A 12,505-nucleotide genomic window follows, 5' to 3' on the forward strand; every position below is an offset into this window, starting at 1 on the left:
AGACATTAAGTTTAAGGCCCACTAAGCTTTGATCCTGCATCCAGGGCAATGTCAGGCTTTGAATTTAAATAATGTAGTACCATTTAAGACACTAAATCTTTCTGAAGACCAGCGGGCACTCTAACACAAAATCCCATGAAATTAAAAGGGTGTTACACAGTGACCAACTGATTAAACTGCTCATATTATCACAGCTCAGCATTATGACCAGATCATTTTATTCAACAAAATAATCATTTCTAATACAATATATACAAATGCATTAAGATACAAAAACAATTTGCATATAGCACATAATATGCTGGAAAATGCCTCATTTTTTGCTAAATAAACAAAATATTTTTTGTTTGTACATTAAAAAATCTTCACTTTTCTACTTTTCTATGAACCGGACCTCACGTCTGTTCCCATATCAAGGTGGTCAATGAAAGCAGTAGAAGTATGCGGCAGCTTCAAGTGCCAATATTGTTGCTAAGAAAGTCAACCATCGATGCATTGATGAAGCAAGAAAATCCCTTCAGACTCGTCTTTCTGTGCTAACTGGAGGTCGCTCCCTCTCGCCAGACCATCGGATCAGGTAGCGACTGGCCAGCTGCAGGTTCCACTGGTATCTGGAGAGGATCCTCAGACAGTCCTCTTTGGAGCAGAGGCTCAGCGAGTACATCTGCTCCAACTGAAGACACAAATCAAGTAGACAGGGATCAGAAGTGGCAGTCAAAATATACATTTTGTAGATACATAAATCCATTAACACCTCGAGCATTTTATGGAAACAAGACATACACAACAAGAGAAAACTGCTGGTTATTTGCTTTCTGAAAGTTGCAACTTTCAGGCAAGTTGCACCTCTGTCCACAAACCTCAGAGCAGGCCTTCTCATCAGTATGCAAAACACCTGCTGTGAAATCATTGTTGAGGCTATGTGCTGTAGTGCAACATACTTTAGTGTTTAGTGCAGTTTATCACAGCATCGCAATATTCGTGTTCAAAATATGAAACGCAAATTCCTTATTGATGATTGATTAAAGCTACACGGGAAAACAAGTTACACATTAGTATACATCATAAGATAGGTCTACATTAAAGATGAACATCTAATTCCAATGTCTTGACATAGATTTGCTCTGTTTATCTATATGAAATAAAGTTTGAAACAAATGTGTTTGGAAATGGACTAGATCTCTGCTTGGTAAAGACCTTGGATAATATTTTCATCTATATCATGCTTAACTACCTGGTGTGGCTTTCACTTCATGCATAACAAAAACAACACAGACTGGATTAAGCACTTAGTGCACTTCAGGGCCTTACAAAACCCAGCCCTATCCAAGACCACCATCACCATCCTGTCCTGTGGCCTCTAAGTTTGCTTTACTGTGAGTACAGTGAACACAGCAGGCTACATACCGGGCAGCTTCATTATATCCCCAGCCACCTACTCCTATTCCTGATGAACTCTACCTGACCCCAGGTTTTCTGTATGCCACTTTAGTTTGTGGTAATATGAATAATTTAGAAATATGCACCATGTGAGCACAAAATACAAAAGGTCAGGACAGGCCCCCTTTACATGATGGATTAACTACTAATGCAAGTTTGTTGGTATTTGTTGGTACATTTCCAAAACCAATTAAAATGCACTGAACTGAGGTATTCTCAGTCCCCTGCACGCGGTTGGTAATGCAGTCTTGCTGTAAAGCTGTATTTTGTATTGTACTTATGTGAATTTTTGGGTATGATTACTATTGATAAGTGCATAGGTACTTTTTAAATTAAGTTTGCCATTGCATTTTATAAACTTAAACCTAGGACTATTTATTAGTATCTCTCATCGCACTGCATTTCTTTTTATTTGTTTTTATTATTTTGTAATGTGTCTTTATATATTGCTTTAAGTTTCTTTTAAATCTTGTCTTAATGTCTCCTGATGTCCTATCAAAATCACTTGCATCAGTAGCTTCTAAGTGACACTTTGCACACTTTCACTAACTAAACTTTGCAACATAGACAGTACAGGTACACATTATGTTGACAGTCATTTCCTGGTCTGACCTTGAGTTGTTGTTCAGCTCGTACTGGGTTCCAGTCATTTCGTTGAAGTGCAGTATGAACCTCTTCAATGGTCACTCCATGAACTGCCTCCATAACCTGAGAAGAAGGTCGGTGTTAATCCATTGAACAAGTTTTCATACAGAAAAAGCAAACCGATATATTGATTATGAGTCTCGTACCTGTGAGGTGAGACTGTCTTTTGTGCTCTGCACATTAGGTAATTTCTCTCGATATCTGACTCGTTCCCTCTCTCTGTTGTCTGTGTACTCGTCCAGCTGCGGGGTTGAGCGTGCCAAATGGGCCATTTTAGCCAGGTTGGAGCCTCCGATGCTCTGCTGCGGTGGGTTTTGGGGTTGAGGCTGCGTCTGCGCTGGAGGGGACAGGACCACCTGTGCAGGCCATGGGGTGCCTGGGACCGGTTGGATTGCGGGCCTCCTCGGTTTTATGTTGATGAGTTTCAGGTTGGGTGGCGGTGGCCGTGGAGGTGGGACTAAACTGGCCTCGCTGAACCGGCGTGGGTCCTGCTGCATCACTACCTTACAAGCTGCCATCCCAGAGGACATGAGTCTGCCCTGCTGATCCACTGTGAACGCCCCTACTGTGTGAGCCCGGGGACGGTGTCCGCTCAAAACTGACTCCAGGCTCTGAGACATACCTGAAGACACGGGGAGAAGCCTTTTAAATCACAATGAAATATTACACAAGTCAAGTGAAATGAATGAGGAAACGGAATGGACAAGGTAATAGTACTGAACAGAGTGATCCTAGTTCAGCGTGTATGTGGGCACTGCTAGGAGCCTGTTAAAGCCACTAGAGGGCAGATTGGTGAGAATGAATGAATACATAAATTGAGTTACTTCCTGGATGAATAAGATGGTTCATGTCTGACAATAGCATAACAAACAGCATTTTAAAATAAAATGTGAAAAGAAATAAATAGACAAATAGCTTTATTAGCTATATGTCAAACCTTTGGAGGCCTTAACACTTTTATGGTCTGCAGAAGACACACCGTGCATGACCCTCTAGACTGCATGATACATTTGGAGCAGTGAGGGTAATGTATTAACAGGTAAAACGTGTGGCAGCCATTTTCTTATAGACTATAGAGCTTATTACTGGAGCTGAGCAATTTTGACAAAATTAAATATCACTATTTTGACTTCTGATGCTTTAATGCAATGCAGAATATGTAGTAATGATGCATGACATGATTTATGAGAAAGATAAAATCAAAAGTGGACCTTAGGAAGAGACTAGCAACCACTTGAATCTAATGATGTACATGTAAATAAAAAAAAGCCTTTAGACCAGGAAAAGACAGCATGAAAGATATGTAAAGTGCAATATTATAATATATTATGATATCTAGTCATATCATGACGTTAACATTATCCTGAAATAAAATCTTCTCTCGCAGATGTACTCATACTACATTGTGCCATTATTTTTAGTTCCTACCTGCCATTCTTTGCAGATTGGAGCCCTCCTTCTCCCTGGCAGGCACCGTCCTCCTGCTGCACAGGATAGAACAGAGAAACACATTAGTCTGACAGCCTCAGCTCACAAACTACAGTACAGTGGCTGACAGCAGGTGAAAGTTCAGCGCCGCACTGTTGTTGTTAGCATTCTGCAAGAAAACTCAGTGACTCAGGGACCTGAGATTGAAGTTTTTTGAGAATTCTCCATGGTATACTGTAGGCAGAATCAAACAAATAGTTAAAATCACAACAACTCATTTTCTTTGTTATGTAATTTGTAGTATTCTGTAAGGTCAATAAATGAAGAGAAAAGGCTACAAGGCACTAAAACATTGAAAGACACATTGAAGACATTGTTAAAAACAGCCAAGAGACATGAACTTCGTATCTTTGGGCCCGTTTCTCTTGTTTTATGGTGTATTTTTAGCTGCAGGTAATTCAAGCCACAGTCTATGAAAATAAAAACGAGCCATTTGTGACAGCCTGACAGCTCACTAAACCATAATTCCTGAGTCATTTTACTGCCATGCAAGTTTCAGTTTATTGCATACTTAATTTTATCCGTGCAGGCTGGCCAAACCAGAGTTTGACAGCAGACGACTTTGTGCACTAAAAAACAATAACATGAGGTTTTGTTTTCCTTTAGAAGCAAAGAGCAACAGCTTCTCTCCAGATTTATCATAGAAGAAGCAAATACACCAAGCCTAAGTGAGATAGAGAGGAATGAATGAGTGGTGCAACTGACTCGTCCAGGTTCTCAGGTGTCCCCCAGCAGCGCTCAGGTTTGAGGTCTCCGTGCGCGTAGTGTTGCAGGCTGCCCTTCAGCGGGGCTGAGATGTTAGGGGTGGAAGAAGCAGGGTTGGGCCTGCAGTTTCCGGCAGTGGCAGCAAGAGGGAGTGACACCATGACAAAGCTCGCAGGAAACCAGCCGACTGTCAGCGTCCTTTGGTTCTGGCCCCTCCACTCACACAGCTCCAGACTGTACAGGGAGAGAGAACAGTTCAATTAGAAACCAAAGAGTGAGACCACCGGGATGTAACTTTTGCTAAACAGCTGTCAGCGAATTAGCTTCATTATAAGCCTGTTAAACAGAAATAACTACCTTTTAAGTGAGCTAACATTAGCCACTATAAGCTGCTGGTCATGCCAGACCAAGTAAGGCTGCAGCAGTAAAACCCCTGAATGTATTAAATTGGTCAATGATGATTGATTGCTTATGAACTAAACTTTTCATTTGTAAAGAGGAATAATGTATAACTTCTCATTTTGAAGATTACATAGTCTCACTTTGACTTGCAAAAACTGTTATGTGATTGACTAGCATTAATAATACAAACAGACGTAACTCGTGGTATTATTTTTTAAATTTGACTGGCATTACATTTTTTGAAGACAGCACTTAAAATGTTATGACTGTAATTTTAGTTTGGGGTTTTATGCATTGACTAAAATCATTTTAACGGCCCACAGAGGCTGATACACAATGAAAAAAGAGTATCTTTTTATGTATTTGGTGTATTTTTTTATTGCTTGGTTGCTACGGAGGTTTTCCGTAAAAAAAAACTGCAAACAGTATCATCTTGCCCATGAATCTATTATGTTTCATAGCTGCTAGACTTGTTCAAACAAACAAAGCCAAAAGCATTTGAGGACTCCATGTTGGAGATCACGGCTGGAATGCACTTTTGAGAGGCTGATTTAAACCCCGGTTTCATCACAACAAAGGCCCATTGTGCCGGTCAAAGTTTTCCTTAGCTCTTTGGTCCCACCCTCCTTTCTCTCACCCACCCATGGTCTATGATGGTCACGAGGTCGTTGGCCACCAGTGCAAGTTTTCTGGATTCAGCAAAGTCTCTTGTTGCTTGTGCCTCCAATGGTCTAGCCTGCAAAGACAGACAGAAATGAGGAAACCTAACACAAAGATTTACTGAAAAACATGAATTACATCAGCATTTTAAGAGACAGATTCTTTTGATAAGGCTCGATCGATAGACCCTCTCTGATTTTATCACCAGGGACAACATTAAGTTGCAGACCTCTGCCACCATTGTGATGAGCTGGGCGAAGCTGGGTCTGTCAGCAGGGTTACAGGCCCAGCACTTCCTCATGACTTTGTACATTTCTTGTGGGCAATCCGGAGGTTTCTCCAGACGCTCACCTTCCCGCTCCACACGCCACAAAATCTGGATTGAAGAAAGTGAACGTCAGAGATAATAAAACTCTGAGTCATATCGCAAAAGCAAATAGCATCAGGGCGTGGACACACATTCCAAACATGAGGACAAATACGCAGACTGGCATGGATACAAACACTGAAACAAAGCGGGAATGTTGTGACAAGCGTGTACCTGTTTGCCTGACAGACCGAACCAGGGCTCCTCACAGTAGGTGAACATCTCCCACAGGGTGATGCCAAACATCCACACGTCTGAGGAATGGGAGAAAGAGCCGACACGAAGACTCTCTGGAGCACACCTGCAGGTAGATGACAACAAGGAAAGATGTAACTAGTGAGAATGTTTTTTTTCTCCTCCACCCCTATTTCCCAACAGTCCTCACCATGCAAACGGGATCCTTCTGTGTGCTGACATCACATAGTGGTCCTTGTCTTGGCTCAGGCCTCTCATCAGCCCAAAGTCCCCGATCTTCACTATCTCCCTGGATGCCAGCAGTACGTTTCTTGCAGCCAGGTCCCTGTGGATGAACCTTCTGGTCTCCAGGTAGTCCATACCCGCTGCGATCTGGGTAGCAAAGAGCCAGAGGCGGACCAGAGGGTACTCATACTGACGCGAGCGCAGGGTGTCGTATAGTGAGCCCAAGGGGGCCAGCTCTGTTACCTGAAGGAAGGAAAATAGGTCATTGTGTTGAAGCTGCTAAACACATCTTAGTTTGAATAGATCCATATTGTATCGCCATGTTTAAACATCAAAAGACAACACATCTTACCATCTTGAGGGGCTGTGTGAGGACCACACCATAAAGTCGGATGATGTTGGGGTGGTCCAGTGACTGCATGGTGGTCACCTCTTGGAGGAAGTCTGTCAGTGTGTTCGTCTGCCTGGACATGCTGCTCCTTAGTGACTTTACTGCTACAGGAAACTGAGTGGAGTAAAAAGACAGAGACACGGGCTCAATCCCAATCCTGCATCTACCGTCTCTAACCCCCAGCCTCTGTATTTCCACATTGAGGGTGCGCCATGTTAAGAGTCCCAAACCAGACAATGTTTGGGACTGTCAGATAGGGTGTAACGGGACAATAACACCGTCTGACAGCAAGTGCTGACTTGTCATTCTTCACTATCCCTATCCAGAAGTATGAGTGGTGACTAATGGAGGAAATTTGTGATATACAGTGGCACTCATAAGTTTATGAACCCCTGCTAAAATTGACTAAAAAGAGGAATACAAAAATTATCTTTTGGAAATTGATCTTAATGCCTTAATTAAAAAATTTTTTTTTTTAAATCCAACCTTTAAGGACACCAATTTTCTTCCATCCATGATACTATGCATCCTGATAAAGTTCCCTTGGCCTTTGGAATTAAAATAGCCCCACATGATCACATACCCTTCACCATACCTACAGATTGGATAGTATCCTGGATCCATGAAATAACTGGCCTTTAAAAATAAAAATCTGCCTGCCTCTTTGGGAATTTAACATAGGGGTGTATTTACTTATGCCCCCTGTATTTTAAGGAAGAACATTTATTTATTTATTTACGATACATTATTCATTCACAAAGAAAATTGGTGTCCTTAAAGGTTGGATTTTTCCTCATTTTTTAAATAAGGCATTAAGATCTATTTACAAAAGATGATTTTTTTATTCCTCTTTTTAGTCAACTTTAGCATGGGTTCATAAACTTATGAGTGTCACTGTAAACACATGACTTTAAACCTGCAATAACTGATGAATTTAAGTCAAATATTCACTCTCTTTTTAGCTCTGTTTTGGTCACCACCAGCTCCTGAGGGAAATACCAGACTCTTTAGCTGCAAAATGCTCCACTATGTTCTGAGGGGCTTTATTTTCTGTAGGTTGTTAGTCACTACGAGTGACCCCTTTCACGTCCTTGTGAACACTATGCATCCTGCACACCTATACCAACACTTTGTAACACTGTGTTTTCATGCTGGTTCTAAAATCCCATAATGTGCAATAAAGTAAAATAAAAAGCTGCTGTCTTTGTCCCTAGATACATTTATTTGATTTGTACTTGTATGCCCGCAGCAATCTAAAATACCATGTACCATTCCATGCTGATTGTTTTGGGGATGTTCTACTGTTTAACTGTATCTGTACAGCATCTATCAGAAAGAAATGCCAAAACAAATGTAAAAGAAAGTCTAGAAAAGCTGTCCCTTACCACTCTCCCAGTAGGCGCGTGCCACTCTCCCCTCTTCACCACCCCAAAGGCCCCGGAGCCCAGCTTCTCTCCCAGGATCAGCTCGCTGTCCTGGATCAGACAAGGAAGAGCCCGGCTACCACCCTCCTGAGCCGGGCCGCCTCCGCTCCACTGCTCCCCTCCATCCGGACCTCGACCACTGACCTATATGCATCAATAAATGAATTCAAAAACGTATTACTGACCGCCATCCCTGATAACATGTAGTTCTCATTAGATATGAACTCTACGACAAAGTGGATGTACAGTAACTACATGTGTCAGACCTTGGGCATCAATGGCCGTCCTCGTGCATTTGTCTTGTAGCATTTCAGAGCTGCCCATAATCTTCTTTGTGCTGGAATAGAAATAATTTAGAGTAATTATCAAACATATCTAACATAACACATTGGTCAGATTTGAAAATCCCAGTTTAATCACAGCCTTTATTATAATCTACAATAAATTATATTGTTTTATAACCAAAATAATTTACTTAACCCTTGTGTTGTCTTCCCGTCAACCATGAAAAAACACACTTGTTGATTAAGTTGCTTTTTTTCAGTTTTCTTAAGAAAGACATTATTGTCACTTTTTCAGTGTTGTGGGTGCTTTTTCTGACGTTTTTGGCATTTTCTTCCAATGTTTTTGACGTCATTTTTCATCGTTTTTTTGTTGCTTTTCCCAATATTTTTTTGATATTTTTAATTTTGACATTTTCTGCGCTTATTTCGACGGCCCATTTTTTCTGATAAAAAAAACAACTTTGAAAACGGGTCAAATTTAACCCAAGGACGTGGCCGGGTTGGTTCAGTGGGTAGAGCAGGCGCACATATATTTAGAGGTTGATGCCTCGACGCAGAGGTCTAGGGTTCGACTCCGACCTGTGGCGATCATCAAACAGGATGTTGGAGCAGAAGTAACTTCATAAAAGTGCTGAAATGAACAGTTCATAAATCGATTTGTTGATCAGCAGAAAATTAATTTGACATCAGAGCCACCTTAAGCTCTGGAAAATTTTAGACAAATAATAGAAATATTTGTAAAAAATAATCAACAGTGATATAATGCAAATAATCACTGGTTGGCGATCTACTATATATTAGAATTTAAAGGAGGCAGGACAGGAAATGAAAATCTCAAGGGTGAAGTTAGCTGTTGATCACACTTATTTAATATCTTTTAATATCAAAATAGCGATAGAAAAGTTATTTCTCATTTTCACCTTCAAATCTAAACTGGATATCCTCAAAGTGACATCGCTTTGATAACTTATGCACCAAATTGATCTCATTTCTACATACGAGCGTGATTAATGTGTAGTAGGAAATAGTAAAGTCTAAGTATGTGTTTTTACAGTGAACATCTGCTGATGAAGGCCATGAGAGGTGGCTGAAAGCATTAGAAAAACAGGTAAGTGGACGCTGTGATACATTTGTCAAACTTTAGTTTTTGGACTATTGCTTGACAAATAGTGTAAATCCAAAGGACATTTAAAAGAGACACCCTCTACTGTGGGTAAACAGAAGACAATGTTTTTTGTAGCAGAAGCAATTTAAACCCTTCTTTGTGTTGAGCTGACCCAAACATCAGTTACTGAGCCTGTCTGAGAAGAAAACAGATAAGTATTGATGCGTGGATGATCAAAAGGAGACAATCAGGCTCACCAGGTTTGCTGATTCCTATCTGCTCCAGGTCGGACTCCTTGACGTAGTTGAAGTGCTCGATGCGGCTGATGTTGAGGCCATCTCTGACGCGCAGGTAGAACCCCTCCAACTGGACCTCGGCCAGGAGATGGTACAGCCACTGAGTTTCCTGGTCCATCAGCATCACCTGGCCGACCTGCCTTTAGGGTCTAAGGTTATACAACAGTTATGAGTTAGTTTCGGTTTTCCTTGCCCATCTAAATTTCTTACATTAAATCAACTTAAATCTTTTGTTTTTGGTCATTAACACTTCACAAGAACAACAGGAACTAGGCTCTCAATCATGTTTTTCAGTCTGGGGCCCGAAGACAAAACCCAAAGACACAATTATGAACCCGTGCTCTATCTGAGTCTTCCTCATCTCATTAAAGAGCCTGTTTAATGGTAACTTTGCTCCCACTTGGGCCTTGTTAAGTTACCATGGAGAACTAACAAAAAGCCCTTGGTGTGGGAGGCCGATGGGGGATTGTTCAGCTTCTTGCTGTGTGCCAACTTTTTAACAAGTTGTTTGTTGGTGTCCTATGAGAAGGAATTCATGTTGGAAAATCATCTACTGCTCTCTCTTTCGGCTTTTTAAACCAAGAGAACATGAAAGTAGTATCATTTGCAGGCAGTGTGCTACCCGAATGAGAGTGAAATCAGATAAGGAAAATGGTGTAAGATGACAGAAGAAGCATATAAGTGAAGGCACGGAAGGAGGAACAGGATGATGATGGGACAATAAACAAAAACACACAAAAAAACATTGTCTTTTCCTCAGAAGCATGAACAAGTATGTGCAGTATCAGCGCTGTTAACTGTAATGCGACTCATTTGGAACCTCAGGGGCAACCACGTTAGCTTGTCTGTAATTTATGGGCACCAGTCAGACAGGATTCTGTTCACACAGTATTCGTGTCACTGCTGAAGTAATGCCGTGTGTTGACAGCAGCATGACAGCTCTGTAAGACTGACTGGAGCGTCATTTTCACTTTAAACTTAACTCTCTCTTTTCTACTTTGCATTTCTTTAGTATAGTTAATGTTGACAATTAAAGCAATTGCAGTGTCCTAGGTAACGGGTGCAATAACAAGGAGGAGTTAGATGATTTACTAAAAAAAAGAGAAGAATTTAAAACACAACACATTCTTTTTGTGTTGGCTTCTGCTTTTTATGTCACTGGAAGGCTGTACTGCCATAAAGCCCTTGCTTATCAGCCCAGCAGGTATGAGTCAGGGAAGGCCTTCACATTCTCCTGTCAGCTATCCTGGGAAAAATTAACATCTATGCCAAACAACAAGCACATCCACATTGTCAGTTGGCTCATTCTCACAGCCAAACAAGTGTTAGAGGGTACAAGCCCGGGCTTGCATTCATTTCCAGGGACTCCCAATTCATTTGCACCCAAATTGTGTGTGAGCATGAGGCAATTCTCTGCAGGCACATTCAAATTCAAAGGAAAAAAAGAGACCTCTCTGTGACCATTCTCTCTATGTACAGAGGGATCAAACTTTAACCTGGACAGCTACTAGAAACCCCTCTCAGCCTAGATAGCATGTGTAACCACAAGTGCTCCACTATTGAGTTAATAGCTTAATGTAGCTGAACAGTCACTGGTTGAACTGGCCTGACTTTTATCTTACAAGACATTATCTGCAACTTCAAATGGCCAACAGCATTGTTTATCCAGTAAAACCACACTTCTGTAGGAAAGCCTTTGTTTATACTGGTGAAGCATGTGTCCTCTGGCTGAGCCACTTAAATCAAAGTAACAATACTACAATGTAAAATACTGCATTCAAAAGCATACTTAAGTAACACCTTACTATGATCAGCAAAATGCACCTATGTATAAAGACTACAAGTACTCTTTAATCAGCAGAATGGTCCCTCACAATAATGTTATGTTATTGTACATGTTACATTATTCAATTAGTATCTGTGATGGATTACTGTCTAAGTAGCATTTTCATGTTTCATGTTCATGGTGGTGATTAATGATGGTAGATTAATCCATAATAATACACCATATTTTATGAACTCATCACACGTTTTGTATATAAAATCTGAAAAGTAGCTACTAATAATTACTAATAATACCGCTGTTAAATAAATGTAGAAAGTAAAAAGTATAAAGATTTCCGTCTGAAGTGTGATGAAGTAGAATAAAGTAGCATATACATTTAAAATGTTATACATAAATTTGTACAGTAGGCCTACTGGAGTAAATGTAGGCTACTCATTCATTTATTTATTTATTCCCCCACTATAAAGACACACAATATGGTCCTTTGGGATATCTGCCATTAATATTCATTCTCAATTATTGTGTAAAAGGCCATTTTTACATATGTTAACACCATTTAAAGGACGTTTAGGACAATGTTTTTAAGAATAGGCATACATTTGCTAATTATTCACTAAACATTTTTTAAACCTGATATGTTCATAAAACTTTCAGTTAGTAGCCTACTATTTCCCCAGACGGCAGCATCCCTACAAACCCGGTCACAGACAGATGAACTGATATGCCTATCACCTCTGATACTTCACCTACCGTTGTTCAAAAAAAGTCTGTTCTCCGTATGTTGACAGCAAGCTCTTAATCGCACATGCCCCGAGACAAGTGATCCATGTTGACATTGAAACCTCCAGCGACGTCGACGTCGGGCTTTTCCACAAATCAAAACTCTTCTCTGAATCCTGCTACCTCTAAATAAAGCACCACCTGATAGATTCAGCCAGACCAATCTCAAAGACGAAGCCTATATTTTTATGTTCCTGTTAGTCTCGACTACCGGGTTTGTGATCGAGGCCTAAACCTACCTGTGCGTTTTCAGCTCTTTTCTCCGCCTCTTTCCAGTAGGCTACTCCACCGACCACACCTCTTCCTGACTTA

The 12,505-nt window shown here is 40.7% G+C and overlaps 1 protein-coding gene across 1 annotated transcript; it reads right to left on the reverse strand.

The window, feature by feature from the left end:
• Nucleotides 1–201: 201 nt before the first annotated feature.
• On the reverse strand, nt 202–12,445 carry tnk1 (tyrosine kinase, non-receptor, 1). The gene is made up of 14 exons (XM_078276090.1): nt 12,164–12,445; nt 9,589–9,776; nt 8,209–8,279; nt 7,904–8,086; nt 6,480–6,632; nt 6,093–6,370; nt 5,882–6,008; nt 5,570–5,716; nt 5,322–5,416; nt 4,279–4,512; nt 3,514–3,569; nt 2,232–2,707; nt 2,053–2,148; nt 202–673 (listed from the first exon to the last, which is right to left on the reverse strand). The coding sequence occupies exons 2-14, from the start codon at nt 9,749–9,751 to the stop codon at nt 518–520; spliced, it is 2,235 nt and encodes a 744-aa protein (XP_078132216.1). The 5' UTR covers nt 9,752–9,776; nt 12,164–12,445; the 3' UTR covers nt 202–517.
• Nucleotides 12,446–12,505: the final 60 nt, after the last annotated feature.

Source organism: Sander vitreus, chromosome 19 (genome assembly GCF_031162955.1).
Source record: "Sander vitreus isolate 19-12246 chromosome 19, sanVit1, whole genome shotgun sequence".
Taxonomy (NCBI): Eukaryota; Metazoa; Chordata; class Actinopteri; order Perciformes; family Percidae; genus Sander; species Sander vitreus.

Bases quoted from the DNA above. Each gene is read 5' to 3' on its own strand.
- tnk1 (XM_078276090.1), bottom strand. From the start codon at position 9,751: ATGCTGATGGACCAGGAAACTCAGTGGCTGTACCATCTCCTGGCCGAG. The intron at 6,633-7,903 runs GTAAGGGACAGC...TACTCCACTCAG, and splicing joins ACGCGCCTACTGGGAGAGTG to TTTCCTGTAGCAGTAAAGTC. The intron at 6,009-6,092 runs GTGAGGACTGTT...ATCTACCTGCAG, and splicing joins AGAAGGATCCCGTTTGCATG to GTGTGCTCCAGAGAGTCTTC.